The sequence below is a fragment of the Typopeltis vanoorti genome, chromosome 13 (assembly GCF_054136105.1).
Source record: "Typopeltis vanoorti isolate ZY-2024b chromosome 13, IOZ_Tvanoo_1.0, whole genome shotgun sequence".
NCBI classification, from domain to species: domain Eukaryota; kingdom Metazoa; phylum Arthropoda; class Arachnida; order Uropygi; family Thelyphonidae; genus Typopeltis; species Typopeltis vanoorti.
Window position 1 is genome coordinate 101,431,226 of NC_143561.1, and position 21,360 is coordinate 101,452,585.

At 34.8% G+C, this 21,360-nt stretch overlaps 1 protein-coding gene across 4 annotated transcripts in view; it reads left to right on the forward strand.

Annotated features, from left to right (window-relative positions):
* The window catches only part of LOC150100415 (eukaryotic translation initiation factor 4 gamma 3-like), a 35,524-nt gene extending 23,563 nt beyond the window's left edge, over window positions 1–11,961 (forward strand). For all 4 annotated transcript variants that reach the window (XM_090402984.1, XM_090402981.1, XM_090402982.1 and 1 more), the window contains one exon: window positions 7,407–11,961. In XM_090402984.1, the coding sequence (XP_090259110.1) occupies window positions 7,604–10,987 (3,384 nt within the window). In that variant the 5' untranslated portion in view covers window positions 7,407–7,603 and the 3' untranslated portion in view covers window positions 10,988–11,961. The remainder of the gene's footprint in view (window positions 1–7,406) is intronic.
* The last annotated feature ends 9,399 nt before the right edge of the window (window positions 11,962–21,360 follow it).

Below are 21,360 nucleotides of genomic sequence, written 5' to 3' on the forward strand. Positions count from 1 at the left end.
ATTTGATGGTTCTGATTATGAGATAATTATCAGCAGATATGGAGATGGGGAAGCAAAATTATATAGAGATCATCTCCTCGAATCAGAAGAATAAGAAAAAAATCGGGAATCTTTATTTAAATAACAAAAAATACTGCCTTTCATTCTCCCCCCCACATACACACGCACGCACTGGATAATTCTATCCATATTATGTGGTAAATCTTCCCTCATCAGCTTAACATATTACCTCTTTTTATTAACACTGACACAATTAACAAATATTAAACAGGCTAATACATAAAATTACATATGAAAAAATAAAGTATTAAATATAAAACACTTATTTCAAGATGAGTATCTCATTCCATCTTCAGAGTGAGCATATAACAAATGGACCATTACACGGATGAAGAATAGACATGAAAGCAAAAATCTATTCTTTTTACTGCTCTGGCCAGCAATGTAATACTGTTGGGAAACTTGAGAACAATTTAAAAATAACAAATTCCAATATAATAAGTAATGAGGTTCAAGGTTCAGCACGTAGAAAATATATATGAAAAAATTGTACATTATTAGTAGCTGCTCAAAGTCACCAGTTCCCAGAATTTTGAGATATTTAAACTGTCCTTGCAGTGCAAATGAAGTTGATCATAACATTCCTTGAAAAGTTACTCAGATTTATAACAGCTGAGACTATACTTTCAGAATACTGCGAACATATGTACATATGTTAATACCTATTTTTAGATTGTTGGAAGTCTGCTATATGATAAGTCTGGCCCAAAATATTAAAGATTGCAGAAACAAGGAATATAATCAACTTCAGGATATCTTGTTTACTGGCTTTGTAGATCATCTTAAATTAAATTTTGTATAACCTAGATATATTGAGATGCCTTTGACCTAAGGAATGGATATTCTCTTGATCGCCGAAGTGCTGTTAGTAGGAGAGCAGCTGTCCAAAATATTTTGAAAGAAAAATTATCATTAAGAAACTGAAATGCATATCTTGGACAATCACTTTGCTACTAACAGCGATCAAGAGAATATCCATTTCTTACATCAAAAAGCATCTTAGTATCTCTAAAGGGTTCTAAAAAAAAAATTTAATTTCTAGATTACCTACAAGCAAGATCTCTTTATCCTTCCTTTCATTAAAGGTAATATTCTTAATCACTCAATTTTATCTTTAATCCAATTTAATTTGTACCATATAGAATTTGAGAATGCTTTAGACATGAAAAGAATATCTGCCCTTCCATCCAAGGCTTCTCAAAACATATCTCTAGGGTTATAAAAAATTTGATTTTTAGATGTATGTACACGCTAGTAAACAAGATAACACCCTGGTTTTCTTTTGCTGGGGAGGAGGGAAGTAAGTTTGCAATAGCATCAACAGCAAGGTGGAAGAAAATGTTATTTTATACAGCAATCTCTCGATTAGTGCACCTAATTCGTTCTTTAAAACAGGCGTATTAATCGAAAACCACTAATGGAATATAATAACCTATGGGAAAAAGTATAATTTGTTCCTGAAATTTCTTTTTTGAACCTTAATTTTTTTTATAAAAGAATTAGGTATGTCTCAGGGCCTAGTTAAAGAAAAACAATGAAGCTGAAAGACAATAAAACATATTCAGAATATAAATTTTATTATTCTACTTCTTAACAGAGAATTGAGCTAACATAATTTGGCGAACATTCTGTTCCTTTTTTTCATACAACCGACGGTATGGCCCTGTTGCCTCTTCTACTCTTCAGCAAATTTTACTGCTTCTCTCTTCAACAGGGTCAGCCTCTAAGCATTGCTTCTTAAAAACTTCGATTGTATAAAAAAATATTTTCAGATTGTTTCTGTGAAATCTCTTTATCAGTGGTTAAATTTTCTTCGTATTCTTTGGAATCTTCCCGCTGTGCATCTAAATTTAGCAGGTTGGAATCACTCAATTCTTCAGAATGAGATTTAATTAACTCTTGGACATTATCATTCAAGGGGAGAAAGAAATGAAGGATGCACGAATTGGTTGCCAACACACGAAATCACGTGCTTTATAGATAAAATTTCCCAACTGTTATACAAGCAAAATAGTTACTACTTTAAAAACTACAATGATCATAAAAGAGAAGTTTATTTTCTGACGTGTAATAATAAACAACTCATCCTAGAAGATGGATTGATTACCCTATTATTGGAATGGGTTCTCCTTTTTGTGACATGCGCAGAAGTATCGAAGGGTCTCGAATCTGTGGGTGTACTATAGCAGACTACATAAATTCTGGCTGTAAAAATTTGGAACATAGTATACATACTGTGCATGGAAGAATTAATGCCATTAAAAAATAACTTTGTAAAATGTTTTAAATTGGTAACTAAATTATTTCATTCTGGTGAGTGATTTTTTAAAATAGTTAGCCATAAAAATGTATAGATAGAAATTTTTTTAAATCTGTGACATTTATTTTTAAGATGTATGTAGGCGCACTAATCGAATTTAGGTATCAAAAAAAAAAAATAGCACATTAATCGAGGTATTACTGTATATATATATGTATATATATATATATATATATATATATATATATATATATGTATATATATATATATATATATATATATATATATATGTATGGTTCACGCATGGAAGGCCAAAGACCTATAGCACACTGATGCTGTGTGTAGGCAAGAGGAATATAAGAAAGGAAGAATCTGTTCACATTTTGCTTGAATAGCTGAGAGTTGTAATCTATGGGGAAAGAAAGAGTGGAGGAGACTGTTCTAAAGGACAGAAGGAATAAAAGAGGCAGTGAAGTTGGTTTGGTGAGTTTTAAGATGGATTGTAAAATGATGTGGCTCTTGTTTTCATGATTTTGAAGGTGAGTGAAGGAATAAGAGTGGCCAGTTCAGCAGAGCAATTTTCATGAAAGTATCTGTAGAAGAGGCACAAGGCAAAAATTGAGTGCCTGTGAGAGAGATTGAAGTGGATCTGTGTGAGAGAGAGAGAGGGATCATTAATTAGCTGGATTGCCCTCTTCTGGATAGAATTGAGCAATCTTGAGAGGATTTTGGTGCAATATTCCATGGCTGGGCAGATTTCGGCTTTGTATAGAGTTAGCATCTGTAAAGGTGTGAAGTATTGTCTTATGCGAAAAAGTACACCAAGTTTTTTGGTGTACTGCAGAAACTATAGTGAAATTTGGTTGTGCAGGTCAGTTCAAGAAGAGAAATCTGATCATGTTTGGATATTTCAGTATTACTTGAAGGTAAAGGGGGGGGTGAGCTCTTTCTTGTGAGAGATCAGATCAGACAGAATGGAGTTTTTTTATGTTTTGATATAAATTATTAGGGTATTTATTTTAAATTTAAAGTGGATCTTGCCTAGGTCGGAGCTGGTATCGAGTATGGAGAGTTTATGTAACTTTTAAAATATATCTTGTCTGTGTACATTGTACTGGTCTTTCAATAATGGTAGCTACCATGCATCAGTTAGTTATGTATATAACTAACTATAACACATAATGGGTGATAATTTACCTCCCAGATGAGTCTTTGACTCCATGAGGTCTTGTTTATTATTAATAATAATAATAACAACATACATAATATAATGTATGTTATCACCCACTATGCAAACATGCTGCGCTTGCAGTATGTTTGCATAGTGGCAGTAAGAGATTGGGAAGTGCATGAAATGCAGACATGCATTCCCCAGTGGCAGTGGTGCATAGAAACAGATGAGGCTGATCTGTCAGCACTCACCTGTTGATACAAGTGGCATGTATGGAGATGGATATAACATTAGAAAGTGTAGATTTGGAGGGTGGTGTTGATTGGATATGTGAAAGTCAAGTTGATGAAGTGGAAGGTATGAAAATGAGTTGAAAAGCATGAATGGAGAGATTAGACTTGAAAGTCTAATAATGTGAGGTGAACAAATGTGTGTGAGAGAGAGTTATAGGAGGGAGAGGGGAGAAAAACAAAGGAGAGGAAGTCAAGGTAGTGCAGGAACAATGGATGGGGAGATGAGAGAACAGTGGTTTTTGAGTATATGGCATGAAGTGGGTAGGACAGGATATTTGGTGAGATGTTATAGTCCAGGAAACAGGTGAAGAGTAGGAGATGTTTAGGCAGTAAGTTTCACGACTGCAAAATGAGTGGCATCATGAGAAACTAAACACAGCAGTATAAATTGAGAAGAGGAAACAGCATATAGTAGTAAGGGAACAGGATTTCTGGAATTCTTTGGCAGGAGATTTAATAATTTGAAAAATCAAATTGTGGTGGAAGAGAAAGGCTATCACCAGTGCATGGAAACAAGTGAAAAATTATTTACTAGCAGAAATGGCAAGTTGTTGCTAATATATATATATATATATATATACCTCAAATTAAAAAAAATAACACTTTTTAGTATGAAGTGGATGACTAATGAACTTAAACAGGAACAGCAGACAAAAAAAGAGGCTATGGAAAATGTATAGAGATAGTTGAAGACAGTTGCATGAGAAATATAAGACTCAGGCCAGGAAAGTGACTAGCATAGTAAGGAAGACAACTGGAATATGAGAAGAGATTATCCCTGATCCAAGGAAAATCCAAAGCACTTATTTCATTGTCAGTAGGAGAGGAATGGTGGTTGGGTCACTAGTGCAGGTCACATAGTGAAGTTGTTTAATGATTGCCTTACGGGGTATTTCATCCTGGAAATGTAGATGTTATTACTAGAGGGATGGGGAGTGTTCATGGTTTAGAAGAGCACGAGGAGAATGTGTTTCAAATACTAAGTACTCTTGATGTCAACACAGCAGTGTTTTAAGGGAATGTGCCAAGCAACCGACAGGTCCATTAGCTTGAGTTTTTATTGAGTCTAGCTATGGGGAAAGTGCCCAGGGATTGGATGCGTAAGCTGCTGTAATTGCATAAGAATAGTGATGGTGGTGGTAGAATGGAGGGTGGTCTATAGTTTGACACCTCCATGTCAAACTGTAGACCATTAAAATAAATTTCATCTTTCTAGTTCATTCAGATCCTTCTAAATGGACACATCTAAACACTTGCCACATGATAAGCTGAAATTTTTATCAGCTTATCATGTGGCATCCTGTCACAAATGCCTTTTGTAAAAAAAAAAAAAAAAAAAAAAAAAAAAAAAAAAAAAAAAAACAGCAATATATGCCTTTTTTTTCATCGACTGTGATTTTTTTTATTTTATAAAAGGCAATGAGATTATTAAAACAAGAACACCCCTTAACAAACCCATGCTGTGACTGTCACAGATAACATTACTCTTGTCTCCCCAATGCAGTATACGACCTTGAAGGTAACCAAAAGGATTGCTGCAATAATGAGAAGGAAGGTGACCTAAAGAGATAGAAGAGTGGTGATTCTGCTGTATAAAGCTCTGATCAGACCATATTTGGGATTTGAAGAAGATAAATTAACCTTTGAGAGGGTGCAGAGGAGATAAATAATATGAAGACTGTAGAGGGTTAGTTATGAGAATAGACTGGAGGCATGTGGACTCCAGAGTTTAATGGAAAATGCAAAGAGGTGATGACACAATTTAGACATTTGAGCTGTTGAGAGGTAGTTGCAGGATTGACCCCGGAAAGATCTTTTGTGTAGTAGAACAAGTGGCTATTCCTGAAAATATAGTACTAAAGGAACACCAAGTGGATTCTTCTCCCCCCCCCCCCCCCACACACGCACACCCCATAGAGAATGGTTGGACTGTGAATGCATTGTTCTGTAGTCAAATGTGTTTCACAGTCCAAAAACAGCTAAGTTTTAAGTCTGATGCTATTGGCATTTTTAAGCACACGTATGCTGTTGCCCTCACATGAATATTACAACAACCTATTGCAGCAGTTGCTGGCTCCTTTATTTATATATATATATATATATCTACTCTATATTATAAAATGATAAGCTGAAATTGGAAACGGATGTAGGCTGTAACATTTTTGTCAAGTTATTTGAAACGTTTTGAAACTCAGGGGCTACCCTGAGTGTCGAGTCATCGGAATTCAAGGAGAACTGGCCTATCAGTCCAGAACACGGGGATTGGGCATCAGGGAGCGGAACCCCCTAGTGTGTGTGTGTGTATATATATTTTTTATTTTATTTATTTATATATTTTTTACCTGCCATAATTAATCTTGCTATATTCATGTTCACTCCTTTGGAAACTTTCTAACTCATATTCTCTGTGCTAAATTTTTGATTTGATATCTCATTTCCCTTTATTTCAGCCATTCTTATGCTGTTCTCAGTCAACAAGGTTCTCTGTGGTGAAAAACTTCTTTCCTTTCATTTTCAGCCATTCCCACTCTCACACCTCTTATCCAGCAGGATTCTCCAACTGTGGTGACGGAATAAAACTTTTGCTTAGTTGCCTCTCATATGAATTCAGCTTGCAAGTTCTTGCATGTCACTATAAGTTATTTAGTTATAGAAATATAACTTCAGTTTGGTAGAGAGACTAAATGCAATTATAAGGAAAGTCTTTTCTTTCGTTCTCTACCCAAATCGTATATTTATGCATTGTGCAGAATACTACATGGATTCCCATAATAATTTCTAATGGGATTAGGATCATTAATGTAGTTTATTATGCTTGATAAATGTCATGCTCACAGTAGTACATCTACATATTTCATTGTAAAACATCATGCATAGTCCCTGGATCTCTCTTAATAATAATAATGGGTTGCCATTGCATGTTGTGAATGATAGCTGGTGCATGTAGTATTTCCTCCCCACCCCTTAATAAGTCTCTGACTTCTTGGAGGTCTCTCTTAATAATAATAATAAATAATGGTATTGAACCTGTACTCTTGTTTGTGTCTTACATCAGCCTGTTTTGAGCTGGTTGAAAAGATATGACATTAGTATCTTTTCTTGTGTTTCACCTATCATTACATTATTCTGACTCATGTTGTTAGTAGTAAACAACTTGACTTCTAAGAAATAATTTCCTTAGCATCATCATCATAAACAGTCATGACCTATGGTTAGTGCTTGTTGCAGACTACTTGTTACCTTTATTTGCCACTGGTTTTCCACATATAATTTGCCACTGTCTATCAGATACAACTTTTTGGCTTGAATCTTGACAAAGACATGACCATTATCTGTGCCTTTAAAAAGTTCTTGTATCCCCCCCCCCCCCCCCCCCGAAGCTCTAATTTTTCCTTCTCCAATGCAGATAAACTAAACTAGGTAAGCCCTCACAGCTTCTTAGCTTTACTATTAATTCTGAATAATTCAAAATAACTATCAAGTAGCTAATCTTTCTAAATTGCTTGAAAACATTTCATTTATATGCAGTTTGAAGTTTCTATTCTTATGTTGTTTACCAAATTTTATTACTAAGTTAAAATTATCATAGTCATACAAATTGTTTTGTGTTTTCATTCTATAGATTTTGAAGATTGCTGGCCTGTGAGAAGCTTCATCATGCATCTTTCAACTGTTAACATCTTAATTTGCAAGTAGTCTCATTATAGAAGTGTCTGCTTCATTGCCTATATTGCATGAAGCCTGTCTAGTTTTATGAATACTGCAAAATAGGTATTTAAATTATGTCACTTCAATAGTTGACAGTATTAATTTCTTAAAATGAAACACAGAAGAAGAAGCAAACAAAACAGAAAATGCCACAATAATGGAAATGGAGATTCCAGACAGAAAGGTTCTCCACAGATTAATGATTCATCTCTTAAGGCATTTTCAGTTCCTGATGATTCACCAGAAGAAAATTGCAAAATTAGTGATAGTCATATAGAAGCCAATGATTCTTCTGAAAATTTCATATGCAGTCCTTTGTCAGAAAAGGAGTCAGTAGCATTCCAGACCTCTAGAGAGCAACCTGAGACACAAACTCTCATTCTTTCATGTAACACCAAAGAGGAAATTATAAATGATTCAATTTTGGTGCAAAATTTTGAAACTAAAGACCCTCTAACAAATGAAGTTAGTCCAGATCATCTAAACATACATCTGTTAAGTGCATCAAATGATAAATCTCTGAGTGAAACACAACTAGTTATAGATGTTACTAAAAATGAAAAAGGTGAAAAGCATAATTCAAAACTTGAAAATTATGAGATACCTATAAAAAATGAGTCTGGATTCAAAGAAAATGTGTCTGTAGCAGCTGAATGTGATAATTCCAAGCATATAGATTCACAGATTCCAGAAGTTGTATTAAAAGATATGGCTACAGATTCTAACTTGAGATTGCCTGAAGAGATACAAATGAAAAATCCAACATTGAATTCTGAGATGAGATCTCTGGAGTGCGATAAAAATAGTTTAGTTTCACATCTGAATACTAGTGAAATTTTTATATCACAGTCATTAATTGACAGCTTTGATTTAAATATTGCATCAAAAAATAGTGATAATAAATACATGCAAGGTGATTGTGATAGGAATGATAGTCCTCATGAAGATGAGTCTCAAATCCTAAGTAGTCTGCAAATAGTTGAAGCTATTCCAGAAAGTGTCCAGCTTTCTGATGAACAAGAATACATTGATATCTGCTCCAGTCAAGAGGTGGTTACTCCAGAGGATGAAATTTCTTTAGAAGACAAGAAAGGAACATCCGAAAATATTTCCTTATCCACAGAGGATTATATTTCTGTAGAAGATGAGAAAGGAACATCTGAAGATATTCCCTTATCCACAGAGGATTATAAAATGGGAGAAATGAATTCAGAACATGTACAAGAACAACCAAAAAATATAATTCGCTATAATCGAGATGCTTTATTAAAATTAAGGCTAAGTCCTCTTTGTAATATAAAACCTTCAAATTTGCCTGATGTAGAAATTGTCAAGAATAAACCTCTGAGTAGTAATGTAAACAATATTTCTCCACCACAATCCATAGAAACAAATCGTATTGAAAACATATTTATACCAAATTATAATTCAGCTTTGTGGCAAATTCGTGCTTTGTCTTTAGGATTGGACAGTCAGCATCAGTATATGCATCACACAATGCCAAAGATAATTTCTAATACATTGAGTATAAATGTTGAATTACGTAAATGTGAAAATGCTTGGAAACCATCACACAAAGCAACAAATACAGATTTTTCTGAAAGAGAGACAACTGAATGTTTGCTTAAGGCATTCAGAAGCATTTTAAATAAAGTTACCCCTGAAAAACTGGAAAATTTGGTAAAAAATGTTTGGGATCTTGAAATAAATACAGAAGAGCAGCTGAAAGGAATTGTTGATTTAATATTTGAGAAAGTTACTACTGAGCCCAAATATGCTTCAATTTATACAGAATTTTGTACCAGGCTTAAAGATCTTGCAATATCACCAAATGGAAATGAAGGCAAGAAAATCACCTTTAAGATATTATTGCTTAGGAAATGTCAGGCTGAATTTGAAAAAGATCATGAAGGACCCAAAGAGAAAAGAATTAAAAGGCAGCTGAAAAGTAATGAATTAAAGAATGGGATGCAGATTGATCAGTCAGAAGTATCAGAAAAGAGAAGGAAGAAATCTTTAGGTACTGTTAATTTTATTGGACAGTTATTAAAGCATAACATGCTAGGTATATGCATTGTACACGATTGCATACGAACTTTGATAAGCCATGGAGATGAAGAATCACTGGAATGCTTGTGTGTTCTTCTCACTACAGCTGGGAAAATATTAGATTTTTCAAAAAATTCATATGACAAATCTTCAATGAATAGGTACTTTGATACAATTCAGCAGATACTAAGAAGAAACCAAATAAGCACAAGAATTAAATTCATGCTAAAAAATGTCAGTGATCTCAAAAAAAATTTTTGGGTTCCAAGAAGAGAAGAAGATGGACCTAAAACATTGGAAGAGATCCACAAAGATGCAGAACAAGAAATAGAAAATCAGTTTATGCCTCATCAGCCAATTCAAGCCAAACTTCCTTATCCAACAAGAACACCAGAACTTTATATCAGGAAAGATCATAACAGTTATCCATTAAATAATTCAGTGAATGGGTGGAATATTGTAAGAAATTCACCTACCAATTTTCAAATCTTGAAACAACCACCTACTTGCTTAGAAATCCCCCAGTATCAGTTTTCAAATATTGGTTATAGAAGAAATAATAGATTCCTTGGAAAACAAGAGAAAGAAAATCGACAGTTTTATCACATGAACAGGTTTTCATTTACACCAACACAGAATTATCCTAAAGATTCCAGGGATCACCAAAGGAATATTCCTAATCGGCAGTTCAGAGGAAATCAAGGATATGTACCAAATAGTCCTTCTTTGAGAAGACCTTATGGAGCTACAAATTCAAATAGTACACAAGAAGTTCTTGCTAAACTGACAAGATTTAATTCAAAAGATATTTTGAATTCTCCAGTTAAAGATGAAATCACTATGCTTAAAGGTAAGCCTATGGTGGATGATGAATTAAAACGAAAAACAAAAGTTATAATAGATGAGTTCCTCATAAATGAAGACTATGATGATGCTATTGAAAGTGTGAAAGAATGGGTTTGTGTTTCTACTCTTAATTTATTTATTTCTGAAGCTGTAACACTTGTGCTTGAGCGATCTGCCAAAGCTCAGTGTTTGGTAGGAGAGTTGTTTTGTGCTCTTATTCAGAGAGGAATCATCTCTTTACAGCAGTATGGTCTTGGTCTGAGGTCTGTGTTAGAACTTGCTGATGACTTTGCTGTTGATATTCCCAAATTCTTTGATTATATGGGTGAGATGATTGAGCCAACTATAGACAATTCCATAACTTTCTTAAGGCCTGCAATTGAACCATGCATTGCCAGTGGTACTGCTGGTAAACTGATGTTGAGTATCCTCAGCGTAGCAGCTACTAAAAGAGGAGTTACTGAAGTAAATAAATTGTGGAACGATTCTGGATTTAAATGGGAAGACTTATCACCATCAGATGGAATTGAAAAGTGCTTAACTAATAATCATGGATTGGAATTCATTACTAAAATACCTAATGGACCATCTAGTAGATAATAACTTCTTAGTGTATTGAGAATTGTATATACTAGCAACTTCTAGATCTTTTCAAAGTAAGACTGTTGTAAGGAATAATCCTATTCTATTTCAAAAGAGTGTAAAGATAAAAAAATGTGTAGTGTTTTGTGTATGAAATCTGTGTGCAGACTATTCATTTGGCAAAGATTGAAATGAAGTCAGATTGCTAAAGTATTTTGATTATAAAGTTCCAGAATTAAATGCTTTGAATCAATATTACCAGTCATGGAAAGTCCCAGTTGTCTTTGTACATGTTCTGAAAAGTGTTGGAAAAGTCACACACTTCCAGTTGTGATGTGCCACAGTGCCATCTATTGAGAAGTTGATCACGATGTTAGGAAAATTTATGTTGAAGATTGAGAAACTTTATATATACTTTTTCGTGCTTTTAGTGAAGTATATTCATTTGATGTTTATTATGGTACTTTTGTTGTATATTATATTTTAAATCTTTTAGTAAATATCTTGTGTTTCAGATCAGTTTTGTATATTCTGCTGTATAGTTGTGATATATTTTAATGTATACAGTCTTTATTAGTATCCTTTTAGAATCCTTAGTGACGGTAGTTTATATTGTTGTGATTAGTTATTTATTTACAATTTCTGCATCTTTTTTTGTTATTTCATGCCTGTTTACTTTTTATTTTTATTTAAGATCTTTCTTTGGGGGCAGGGGAGTACTGCAGTCCTTGGAGGGGCTGTTGAAGATATAATAATTTTGTTGCCACAGAAACAAAATTACCATATTTCAAACAATGCTACCCACCCTGTTGTAGATTACAAAGTTAAATTTTTATGTTCAAAATAATTTACAAGATCTTTGGTTTAATTGTTGTGGAATACTGTCTATTCAAATTTAGCATCAGTTTATGTTATAATACATTGAAAAAAAAAAATCATTCCAGAAACCTGTAACTTTATTGAATAAAAAGAAAACAAGTGGGACAATGTAATTCTCTTCTGTTCGACTAAATTGGAGTATTGTTGAGACAACCATATTATGCCACCACTATTATGAATTTAGATAATGAACACTTTGTAAATGATTGTAGCTTTACATGCCAACTACTGTAGATTGTCTGTTGTGTCTATAGTTTACATCTTTTTATTTATGAAATTGTGGAAATAGCCAAAATCTAGTGATTTTATTATTACAGTGAAACATTAGTAAGCCTAATAACATTCAACTTTTATATCAAAGTGATCATTTGGTGTGCATGTGTACACACACTAGGACAGACATAAGGTACATCAGGATACACTATAGTGAGTTACCACATAACTGTTTTGATATAGCATAAATGCTTTTTTGTCTTCTAGAGGTCAGGATTGAGCCAAAGCAGTCATGCTGTGTCTCACTGCAGCGTATCCTGATGTATCTTGTGTCCTGATAATGATCTTGTTATAAAGGCGCTAATGCCGAGTGTTACTTTATTTTAATTAAAGTGAGTCTTCTATACATGGACGTGGTAATTTGTCTCCATAATTCTACACAATTATTGGATTGTGTTGGACTTGATTTGCATTTTCAAGCAGGTATTAACATCGATAATAGTGTCTAAGCACATAGCACACCAGTGGGTTTGAATATCATTGTTACATAAATATAAGTGGCAAGTGATTTCAGTACCCACAGTGAAACAATATGCCAGTGATGATTAGCTGATTTTGGATTTGTTCTGCCAGGTTTTCTCCAAGTAATAACATTGCTATTATTCAGAACCACCAAGCCCTGAATCCCACTGTTGTATGAATTTGGCCAAGTGTCTTTAGATACTAATCAGTGTTTGTCTTCTAGTGTGGGATAACCACTGAGTTTATTTGGGAGCCTTGAAAGAGGTTACTAGAGAACCGAAGAGAAGCAGAACTAGATTATCTAACTTATTCCACCTGCAGTATTAGCTTTAATGGGTAGAATTCACATTTAACAAAAAGATGTATGTATAACATAGTTATATCATTATTTCTATAACGTAGAGACTACAAGGTAGGTTCCAAAAGTTTCCAGCCTGACATACAAAATTTGTGCCAATTTTAAAACACTGCATGACAGATAGAACCATCTATGGGGAGGTTAGTGTACCAGTTTCAACTCTGCCTGAGTCATTCAGTTGGAGATATCTATTTAACTACATATGGCACACTAAGTAGCTGTAATGTTTTAAAAATTGAGTTCTGTGCTGTGATATAAAGTTTTTCACCAAAGAAGGGCTTTCTCCAAGTGCCATCAAACAGCGATTTGATGGTGTTTATGGGGAATCTTCTCCTTCATATTCCACTGTGAAGGACTGGGCTGAACAGTTTCACTCAGGAAGAGACAGCATTGAAGATGAATCTCGTGATGGTCAGCCTGTGGAAGTGATGACTAAGGAAAATGCCTCTCTTGTCGAGGAGTAACTGCTCAGTGACAGACATCTGAAGTCCAAAGAAATCTAAGTGAGGTTAGAGCTTTCTATAACAACAGTTCTTTTGCATCATTCATGTAAAGCTTGACATGATGAAGGTCAGTGGAAAGTGGGTGCCCTGACTTCTCTCTTCAATTCAGAAGGAGCATCATGTTACCTGTTCCCACAAGATTTTAGAGTTTTGCCAAAGGGGAAATCAGAGAAATGCTGGAAGTCACTGGGGGATGAAACCATGATCCTTTATGATCTTCTTTCCAAAAGAGAATCCGTGGAGTGGCACAAAGCACTGCCAAGAAAAGCCAAGGTCACCCATTCTACCAAGAAGATCATGGCAACAATCTTCTGAGATTGCTGGGAATTCTCTTGATTTCAAGGCAGAATGTAGGATATGCAGAATATTATGCTTCAATGCCTGTGCAATGCTATAATGGAGAAGACAAGGAATGCTCAGTCATGGTGTTTGCCTGCTTCACGACAATCCTCTAGTCCATACAGCTATCGTTGTGAATGACTGGCTTCCAGGAGACTGATATTGATCACCCACCAGAACTGTCATCCAGTGACTACTATCTCTTCTTGAAATTGAAGAGAAAGACCTCCAAGGAAGAAAATTTGCAGATGGCAATGAGGTGAAAGATGCAGTTTCAGGCCATTTTGCAGACAAAAGTAAACGCTATTTTTTTCAACGGCATAGAAATGTTAATTCAAAGATATGAAAAGTGTGTTGAAGTAAAGGGAGATTATGTTGAAAAGTGACAGTTATTTTCTTTCTATCACTTTCTAACTCTAAAAGTTAGTCAGGCTGGAAACTTAAACTAACCTTGTATCTATGTTATATCACTATTTAATATTTTAGCCGAAGAATTGGCAGTTAGTTTTTCATTAGGGGAGAAAAGTGATGCTTTATTGACTGAAAATTAATAAAGCATCAGATTAGTGCTATATTTTGGTGAATATTTTTATATTCATGTATTGATAATCAGAGGATACATTACATTGTTAATTTAAGCATTAATTAATGAGAATGGCAATACAGTCTAATCAAACAGTTTATTTGTGACATATTTTCACAGCTAGGCTACTTGTGTATAAGGACTTAAGTTCATATTAGTTGCTTTAGTATCCTATAATTCACAGAATACTTCATTTCAGATGTGTATATGGTTATGTATTAGGAAGGATCATAATGACTTTATTAATGAAACCTTGATAAAGATCAAAATCAGTCATACCAAGACTGGTTTCGATCTTTATTGGGATATCATCAGTTTTGAGGACCCAGGAAGATACTAGCCTAAATCAATGCAGACAAGAAGTATAATGGCATATCACCATATTATTAAAATCTGGATCAGAATTTTTGCAGAATGTTTTTCCTCATGATTATAAAGTAAATTATAATAAACAAATTATGTTATTTGATTTGATCCTTACTCAAGCATAAGTAAGCAAAGATTGAAGTATCTTCACAACTAGGCTACTTATATACAGAGGTTGTTGACTTCAGATCATTTGCCTTAGTGAAATCAGCAGCCTCCAGATATATATATAAGTAGCCTAGTTGTGAAGTTTATGTAGAAACTTTGTTTGCTTAACTTGGGTAAAGATTAAAACTAGAATATAATTTCTTCTTTATTACAATTTACACTGAATGATTTTTATTGGTATTATTTTTGGCAAATTCAGGCTAGGAAGTCAACTGGATAAATTTATATGGAATAAGAAAGATATTAGTCAAAACACTAAATTAGCTGTATACAAGATGGTGTTCAAACCAATTTTAACTTACAGATCAGAGGTCTGGGTTAGAAATAAAATGCTTCAACTAATGAGAGAGGAAAGATTAGCAAAACAAGTGTTCTTTGCCAGGTTGGCAGGAAAAAGACTCAGAGGAAGACAGAAATATAAGGTCTCATACAATTGGAGCCTTGACAGATAACAGATTAATTTGAAAGAAAATTATTGATTGGAAGTTAGTAATGGTGTAACTTTTTCATGTAGTACTATCATATATAAATTAAGGGGATAAAAATCCCTTATTGTTTTTCAGCCAGTATGCGAAACTCTAAAATCGAAAACTATGATCTAAGCGTTTCATGCCGACGAACTATCGGCGAATCCAAGTGTAAGTAACTACTTGGTAGTACCACACCAAGGCAACTCGATGCAACGGTGGAGCAAGCTCCCTCACTATTTTTGATATTTTCTCATAATGTAAAAACACACAGCTCCTAGGAGATGTAATACTGCTTTACATTATGAGGAGAGGCCACTACCCAGACCAGTTTCAACCTTTTTTGAGGTCTCATCAGTGAGTAGCTAGACCTAGATGATATCAAAGATTTTAGTGAAAAGAACTTGCATACCTTCGCTATACGAATGCCAGAAAGGTGTGCCACTCCTAGGAGCTGTGTGTTTTTACATTATGAGAAAATATCAAGAATAGTGAGGGAGCTTGCTCCACCTTTGCATCGAGTTGCCTTGGTGTGGTACTACCAAGTAGTCACTTACTCTTGGATTCGCTGATAGTTCATCGGCATGAAACGCTTAGATCGTAGTTTTCGATCTTAGAGTTTCGCATACTGGCTGAAAAACAATAAGGGATTTTTATCCCCTTAATTTATCAACTTCGCCAGAAAAAAATAGCCGTTTGGCTTTTCTTCTTAACTATCATATATATCAGGAATTTGATTATTATTATTTTAGTGAATTGTTCACTTGAATGCCATATGTAAAAATGAAGGAAAGAGTTTTGAGACTGAGTTATGCTGAAATTGTCTGTGATTTTCAGCTGACCTGGTTGCTGAAGCAGATAGTATGACTACCTGCTTCAGCAGATATTTCATTTGTGTTTCAGTGAAACACAAGACTCAAAAGTAAGACCTTTTGAGTCGTGTTTCATAGGACATTCATAGGTAAGAGATATCTTCTTAGGATAATTCTTACTGTCATTCTTTCTTTGTAAACATATAAAAAATTTTGCTTCATCAGATTGAGGTTTTCTCATCTAACTTGAGATTGTTTTTAGCTCTGTATGTCTGTTAATGGTATAAATCGCATTCATTCAGGCATTGAATACTGTGCATGCATGCATTTCAGATGTTGCTCCTGAGAGCATTTTAAAAATTCTTCACTAAATACAGAGGAAAGCAGTCAAGTTGACCATTGCCCCATCTTTCAAATTAATTTTACACCTTCACACAGATGGCCTGCTCTTACTGTGTTCATTCACAGACATTTCTAAGTTTGCTTCATCAGAATTTATATTTTCCAACTTCTTTAAATCTGTTAAGATGCATACTGCAACTAGCCACCAGTCATTCAAGTTCAAGCATTTTTCTTCCTCTTCATTCATGTCCTTCAGAATGACATCCCATTTGTGTTTCATAAAGTATAAACTGCAGGGTATGTTCAAATCCAGTGTTAGTTTCTTTAATGTTTTGCCCATCTACATTATGTTAGATTTGACCACTCTTGTGTGTGAGATATTGCTAAAAATGAATAAAAATTCTGGATCAGTTTCTATGTTGTGCAAAATGTATCCTTTTTATGAATCAGATAATTTTCATATTTGTTATATTAATTATATTAAACTTAGTATTCCCAAATCTGGGAGCTGGTTTGGTGCACCAGCTCCCAGAAATGCATAAAGCAAAAAATGCTTTATGCATTTCAAAAGAGGCTGCAAAAATCATGAAATGGCAGTAGCTGCTGTTCGACACCCATTTATTGTACAGCTTCAGATCTGTTAGAACTAACTTCCCTTCCTTTCTTTCATTCTGTCTGCTCTGAACAGTTCTTACTTTTGCCCATGCACAAAACCTGTGGTCAGCTATAGGATATGCAACTTCCATGTTTGGGATTGATATAACATGTCAAATTATTTTATTTTAGATTCATTTAGTAACAGTACACAACTTTGGATTGAGAGAATGATGAAATTTAGTAGTTATATTCATAATCTATTACTGTTGCCAGAGCAGTGTGATGTAGAGGAATTTGTTAGCAATGGTAGGTTGGTATACAATTAAACATATTTTTCATATATTATACACATATATATTAAACATTTTCCAAAGTATTAATTTGCTAAGTCGGGTTCCCAACCCTATGCCCGCGGGCACCATGGCACCCATCGACCCATTTGTGTATGCCCGCTGCTGTTCAACCGTGTGCCATATAGTTTGAAATAATCACGCAACAATTCATGGCATGCGTTAATGATACATGACGAATATTAAACGCATACAATGTAAAGTAGACGTGCATTCCAAGTTGTTCATTCAGTTTAAGAACTGGAATATCATATTCTCCTAATTACGAAGCACTGGCCAATGAAATGAAATGCAATGCCAAAGATCACACTAACTTACATATATATATTTACATTTTTATATAATGTAAACTTTTAAGTAATAAAACATTTGATTATAATGTAAACTTTGTATGTATTCATTTAACAAAAGAATTTGAAAAAATAGATGGTGCCCGTTGCCCTATCAGTATTTTAGAATGTGCTCTAGGAAACAAAAAGGGTGGGAACCCCTGTGCTAAGTGGTTAGCGTATCCGCTCTCCAGTCAAAAGGCTGCAGGTTCGAATCCTGCCGTTGGCATGGATGTCTGTGATTGTCTATGAAAATACTGGTGGTGGTCGGCAATAGATGCCATTGGTGTACATGCGGTTCGTTGTAGAGCAAGTACCCTACCTCGATGAGTCCATGGATTCCCTGGAGGTGTCATGTAATAATAATATATCAGATACTTGTAAAGGATCATCCTTTCTGTGGAAGTTTTTCATTCACAAATATTTCAGTGTAAATTGTCAAATAATGCATAGCACACATACATGCATTAACATTATTCATTTTTGTCACATTAACTGTATTAAATTTAATAATCATCAGTAACCAAGAAATTTTAATTTCCAAAGTATTAATTTTAAGAAGGAATTATTCCTTTAAAATGAATGGAAAAAATAAAAAAAAATTATAACATTTAGTCTTTTGATAACCCATAGCAATTTGCAGTTTTAATCTTGTACAGAAACAGTATCACTAATGTACATGCCATAATAGCATTCACTCTCAGCTGTCATGTGAGTAATATTATCTTCAACTGAATTATTATTATTATTTTTTTTTTTTTTCAGTACTGCTTTTCTTCTTCTATAGAAATACCACATTTTTCTGTGTAATAAATAGTTTTAAGCATAGATAATATACACTATCTACCAATAATTGTCCAGACACTTTAACAATTTACACTTGATACCAGCAGGCGAACCCTAATATCAGGTATGTCCATCTTTGACTTTGATCACCTCCTGCATCCTTTGAGTTTCATCAACATATGGCAGACATCAGGTGAAATTTGTCTCCATTCCTCCATCAAAGTGGCACTGAGTTCAGCTACAGATCGAGGACATGCTGCTCTGGATATCAGTCGTTGCTCCAATTTCTCCCACAGGTGTTCAATGGGTTGAGATCAGGACTCTGTGAGGGCCAGTGCAGTCGTTTAACACTGCACTGGCCCATCTCTTCATTCCATTCCATGACATCTGCAGCTTTGTGGCATGGGTATTGTCGTCTTGATAGTAACATGGGTCCATAAACTCCACAGTGTAGGCAGCATCTGATTATTCAGAATATCAAGGTACTGAGCTGCCTTCATGGAACCATGAACAACAAACAGTGTTTCCACTCCAAACCAGCTGAATGTATCCCATGCCATTACTCACCAAACTTTACTGCGGTCACAAGCATTCACCAGGCTGCCTCCACACCCTGCCATCAGACTGGAAAGAGTGAACCTTGGTTCATGCTCCAGAGTACCATTTTCCACTGGTCAGTTGTCCAGTTTACACATTCTTTGCACAAGGCCAGATAAGCTGCCTTGATCGTTGTTGTGATGTTCAGCTTGTGTGCTGCTGCTCTTCTGTGGAAACCGGTTTTGCGTGCCACCCGTTTTAGCACCCTCCTGTCACTCATTTTCAGCGGCCTTCCTGGGTGTTTAATGCATTATTATTAATGCACTAGTGATGCCAGAATGTCTCCATTTGTTGATCACATTTGTATGTATATTAAACTGCTCATAAAATCGAGCTTTGTACTATAAAGCCACATTTCATGGTACATGGGTACGTACGGGATATCTTAACCACATATGCCTGGATTATTTATCATGACTTCTAACAATTCCCATGTAACTCAAATGATGGCCAACTCGTTTTTCCTCAGGGAAAAGCAGTCCTGCAAATAATCAAACTGGTCAGATAACACATGCAATTAACAAATATAATATAATATGCTCGCCCATGCCCTTAATTGCTTCTGCTGTGCATCTAACTGAACCAGTAGTTAATTGGCAGGCTGTATCCAGCTCATGATGCAGTTGTTGGAACTGAGGAAAGATCAGTTTGATAACTTTCCTAGTTGTTTTTTGTTCTTCAAAACTTATATAATAGTAATTGATTTAATGCTCTATGGGAAGAATATTATTGGCATTCCACAGGAGACAACCCATCTATGGTGATAGTAGCATGAACTCCACAGGATTGGTTTTTTTTGGTAAGAAGAGCACATCAGTCCAACTGACTCCATGTTGAGGGGGGGATTAACTGACCAACAACCACTGTGGCCAATAAATTTGTTGTATGGTGAGGGTCCTTTGACATTTCAAAATAGTTGGGCAGCCTGTTGGTCAACTATACCAATGCTAATCAGTCTTGGTCATTGGCAGTAGTTGAGTTCTGAGCTACCAATGATTTCAAAATCAGGACAGGATTACTGCAGACAATTGCAGCCTCCTTGTATTCCAAAATTTGAATGGGTATATTGCTGTGGTTGTTTTTCTAGTCTGTTGTTCTCTAGTCTGCAACTAAAATCAAACCTATAATGATTATTTTAATGGCGGTTTAGCACTGTTACAGCTTACATGGGAATCCCAATAAATTTATTACATAATAGTTTAAAATCCTTTTACACTGATCTTTTCAATCATAATACTATGTTGAAAAAAGTATTGGGACACCCTGTTTAAGAATGAAACTTAGAATGTATATTCATCATCCCACATAGCCTATACTGTTGTCTAAAGGAAACAGATCTTGAGTTGATTGTATACTGTCAGTGGCATATGGAGAAGATTATGTGCTTTGAAAGTAATATCATGAGAAACCATATCCATGGTTTAAGCAATTTTGGCATAAATAAAAGCCTGCAGCACCTCAATTCAACTATACTTAACATTATTAGTTGGAAATATGGAGGGAGAACCTTTCCCAACAAATGCATGGGAATCAAAAGTGGTATTTTGATCTGCCAATGCCAATATGGAAATAAACTGGGAGTTTAAAGATTCTACGGGAGTTAAGGTACCTGCTTGATTCCTATGGAAGAGCAGCTGCTGAAATTAACTAAGCAGACTAAATTGGTGTAAGACTTTCTATGTTGAAATTTTTTTTTTTTTTTTACTTGATTATGCTATAAATTAAAGATGCCAAGAAATTATATTCCTGGTTTAATCCATTATCCAAGTGTAAGCAAACAATGTTTACATGTGAAGTATCTTCACAACTGGACTACTTGTATATAGAGACTAATAACTTCATATCAATTGCCTTAGTATTCCATAATGCAAAGCACACCCTTTCAGATGTGTCTGTATTATGGGAAGGGTCACTGCCCAGACTGGTTTCGACCTGTCTTGAAGTCTCATCAGTCGGAGCCTGATCTAGAAGAAGATCCCAAGGCTGAAGTAATGCAGAAGTCATATTTTCCATTATTTCAACTTTGTCATTTCCTCTTGGTCTGGCTTCCACTGATCAAAAAACCTGTCTGGGTAGTGACCCTTCCCATGACAGAGAGAGAGCATTAAATACATCCAAAAAGGTGTGTGTGCTTTCATTAATGTTGAAATGTTTGTTTCTATTCCTCCACGTTGAAAGCA